The sequence below is a fragment of the Fukomys damarensis genome, unplaced genomic scaffold (genome assembly GCF_012274545.1).
Source record: "Fukomys damarensis isolate Sample0158 unplaced genomic scaffold, DMR_v1.0_HiC HiC_scaffold_9, whole genome shotgun sequence".
Taxonomy (NCBI): domain Eukaryota; kingdom Metazoa; phylum Chordata; class Mammalia; order Rodentia; family Bathyergidae; genus Fukomys; species Fukomys damarensis.
In genome coordinates, this window is record NW_022900921.1 from 29,674,165 (window position 1) to 29,677,734 (window position 3,570).

The 3,570-nt window shown below is 41.7% G+C and overlaps 1 protein-coding gene across 1 annotated transcript; it reads right to left on the reverse strand.

The window, feature by feature from the left end:
- Positions 1–2,690, reverse strand: Il9 (interleukin 9). The gene is made up of 5 exons (XM_010614095.1): positions 2,577–2,690; positions 2,429–2,464; positions 2,309–2,341; positions 1,246–1,377; positions 1–120 (listed from the first exon to the last, which is right to left on the reverse strand). The coding sequence occupies exons 1-5, from the start codon at positions 2,688–2,690 to the stop codon at positions 1–3; spliced, it is 435 nt and encodes a 144-aa protein (XP_010612397.1).
- Positions 2,691–3,570: the final 880 nt, after the last annotated feature.

Below are 3,570 nucleotides of genomic sequence, written 5' to 3' on the forward strand. Positions count from 1 at the left end.
TCATGCTCTAGCTCTCATCCCTTTCATCGTTTCTCTCTGGAAAGGTTCCAGGAGATTCCTCAGAAATGTCACCGTGTTGCCTGCTGTGGTTTGGTTGCATGGCTGTTCACAAGAAAAAGACTGTGGAGATAAAAGTTGACAAGGACAGAGGGACTAAAGCAGCGTGGAATGAAGCAGCCCCAGTGAGAACCCTACTGAGAGCTTGGGAGGGCAGGAATAGGTAGGAGGGAGCAATTAGGTGTGGGGGGCAAGTTAAGTAGCATTTTGCAAAAACAGTGTGGTTGGCTTTGGGCTAGGCCTTGAGGAGTCTGTTCACATGCACCTGTCAAGCAGCCCTGAATCTCCTCAGTCTAAGAAGCCTTTACTTGGGACAGTTTGAGGCCTCTCATGTATCATTATCCTCTTTGGTTGTCCTTTTAAGGTCATTTTATATTACAATATAAGAGAGTGGAACTGAGAGTCACATGAACCCAAATTCAAATCTCAATCGTGCCATTTATTAAATATGTAACCTCAGGCAAACTAACCTTACCCGAGCTTTAGTTTTCTCTTTATGTGAAGGTGAGGACTCTTAACAACTGTCCCTAAGGCAACTACTCAGTAAAACAGGATATATTAAGCACTTAGCCTAGATGCTGTTAATGGTAGGATGAATGCAATTAAATAAACAACACAGGGCTGCTGTGTAGTTCTTCAGATGCTAATGCAAAGATAAGCAAGGGGTCATCAGCCCCAACCTCACCACGAGGACATGTGCTGAAGAAGGTGGGAGGCATTTAGGCAAGTGGCAAACGTTCACCTTGGCCTGCCTGCATTATAATTTAAAAATCTAGTCAGACAATTAGGAAAAAAAAAAAAAACTTTAACATAGAGGCCACCGCATCTATTTGGTTAGTAGATTGAATGTTTAGGATAATTTAACAACACGTGCGCTACAGCTCCGATTCTCTACACTGTAGCTCTTAGTTATAATCATGATGAATTCTTTCATGATTCAGAAAGCAGAAATAAAAAAATGGCTACACTGGTGCCAGCATTACATATTTAACTAGTGGGAACAAGGGACTATCCGGGACAGATTTCATTTTGAGTCTATCGTTTCTGATTACATTGGTTAGGTGTCCCTTTATCAACTTTGAAATACTAATTCCAACTTTATCATCATTCCCCATGAATCAGAGCTGACATCTAACACTGGCATAAACGTCACCCGGAAGAACATTTCAAACATAAAACCAAACTCACTGGACACTTGTTGTTCTTTAGGACTTCAACTGTTCTTTTCACCCGATTGAAAATCAATGAGAATTTTGTTTTCTGTGTGATGTTGGTCATCTGTGACAGCCCCTCCTGGAAGCATGGGATAGTGCAGTTGTCCTGGTAAATAACAAGGATTTGTGAAAAGAAACATTCTCAGTACAGCTTCAAGAAGGAAGCACAAAGATGACGATCTTAGGCGCTACTTTAATTCAACCAATGTAACCCAAAGTTGTTCTATGTTTTCATAGGTTCCTTGCTAGTCTAAGAAATGATCTTCAGTATTTCAAGACTTTGTCACTTTTCCACACTGACATTCCCAGGAGATTTTCAGCATGTTTCATTTAGGAAACACGGGGCCTGTAGGCTGTGACAAATAGCCAGCTCGCATCTAATTTTCCCCAGTGCCCTCTACCCCAAGTCTAACAGGAGTAAGTTTGAAAGTGTGAAAAGAGGAAGTCCCTTTCCAGCTGCCAATGGGATGTGCCCCTTGGGCAGGGAGAGCTTATCAGCAGTTCCTGCACTGTGGACCAAGGGGGTCCTCCTCACTTCTATAACTGATGGGCCACAAAGTTATGGTATTGACCTCAACTAGGGTGGGAAATTCAACTCACCCAGGCCTGGCTTGGGTGAGCTTCCAGCCCTTGTAACAAGGACTGTATGTGGTGGAGTGGGATGGGGGTGGATAAAAACTTTCCTTTTTCCTTCCTCTGCTGAGAGTGGGGAGTTTCCCTTTTGGAATCCCTTTCATGACACACACACTGTATTCCCTCAGAGCACAGTTCAAATGATGCAACAGCATCACTGTGCTCATGATCATTTATCTAAAAGGATATCATCACAATTTTTTGAGATGTTGAAAAGCATTCAAACTTCTCAAATGCCATAAAGCTATCTTAATACAGAGAGAAGTACGCGTATACAGCATAGATTCAAGATCTGTTAAAATTACAAATAGCAATTTCTCACTTAAAATAGCAAAGTGACTCATTTTTAGTTAAAAAGCTTAACAAAAAATAAGATCAAGGTTATCATACTTTATTATACTTACAGAAGGGATGGGCAAGCACAAACAACTGGTCACCTGCAAAAAGAGAAATTTCAGAGTCAATGTTCCCTATATAAAAACCAAAATGAGTTTGGAAAGTTCTTAAATGAAGCAATTACTCACATTGGCACTGCAGCTACACGTGAACAGAGGATCTTTCTAGATCAGGGAGAGAGAAAAAAAACCCACGTGAGTAGGGCACAGATAGAGTTCCCTGCCATGGTCAGCTGCTGTCTTTCCTGCCCTCACTCCCAGCAGCCCCTCAGCCTACCTGCAGGTTGTCAATGAGGTAGTTGATGTCCCTGATTCCTGAGGAGGTGGAGCACCTCTGGCCTGCAATGGAGCAGAAGAGCAAGGCAGAGGTGAGGGCTGTGATCAGAAGCATCTCGTCAGAGAAATGGAGCTCACTTGGCTGGCAGACACCTTCCAAACCAGTTGCATTTAAAGCCCCTTTAGAACAGGGAAAAACCCTGTCATGAAACTGAGACTGAGGCCCACTTTTTCTCTGTAAGTTGGGGCCACTTGATATTGAAAAAAACAAAACAAAAAAAAAATCACACTGAGTCACTTGACAAAAATGATATTGTGCCAGGAAGTATCATTCCTCAGAACATGCTTCTCACAAAGTTGAGTTTTGAAATGCTGAAGGAAAAGTTAAAGATCTGAAAACCATAGTTTTTGAAGGCAAGGATTCTGAGAGTTACAATAGTTTCCATGAAAGCCCAAGTCTGTGTTTTCCCTCTTTACATTATTGGAAATGCTTATATAATAATCACTTACGGGTGTGGTAATGAAAAGAGTGGGGCAGGGGAACCAGTCCTGGGGTAGGATGAATGGTGTGGCAGGACAGTTTTGTCTTTGGGGGTTTTGCTTAAGTGATTACAAGATCAGTCTTGCTATATTTTATTCCCAAATCTTCATAATGTCCTTCACGGGAAGGATCAAACTCTCCACCTCTAGCAAATATGACAGAAAAATTCTATACGAGAATATGAAAGAAGAAATTTACAATTTTAAGCACAAGAATGCTACAGCTGTGCCTGTTAAAAATTGGCCTAGAACCGTCTTCCTTTGTATCTCATTATTGTGATGGTTGTTGTTTGTTGTTTGGCGGTGGTGGTGGTGGTTTTGAGATAGTCTTCACTACAGAGTCCAGGCTGGCCATTTCTTAGTATAGTATGTTTACACACCTTTCACAGCACTGTGTAACATCAGGTCAAACCAAACCAAACCAAACCAAACCAACTGAGTACTTAAGTAGCACT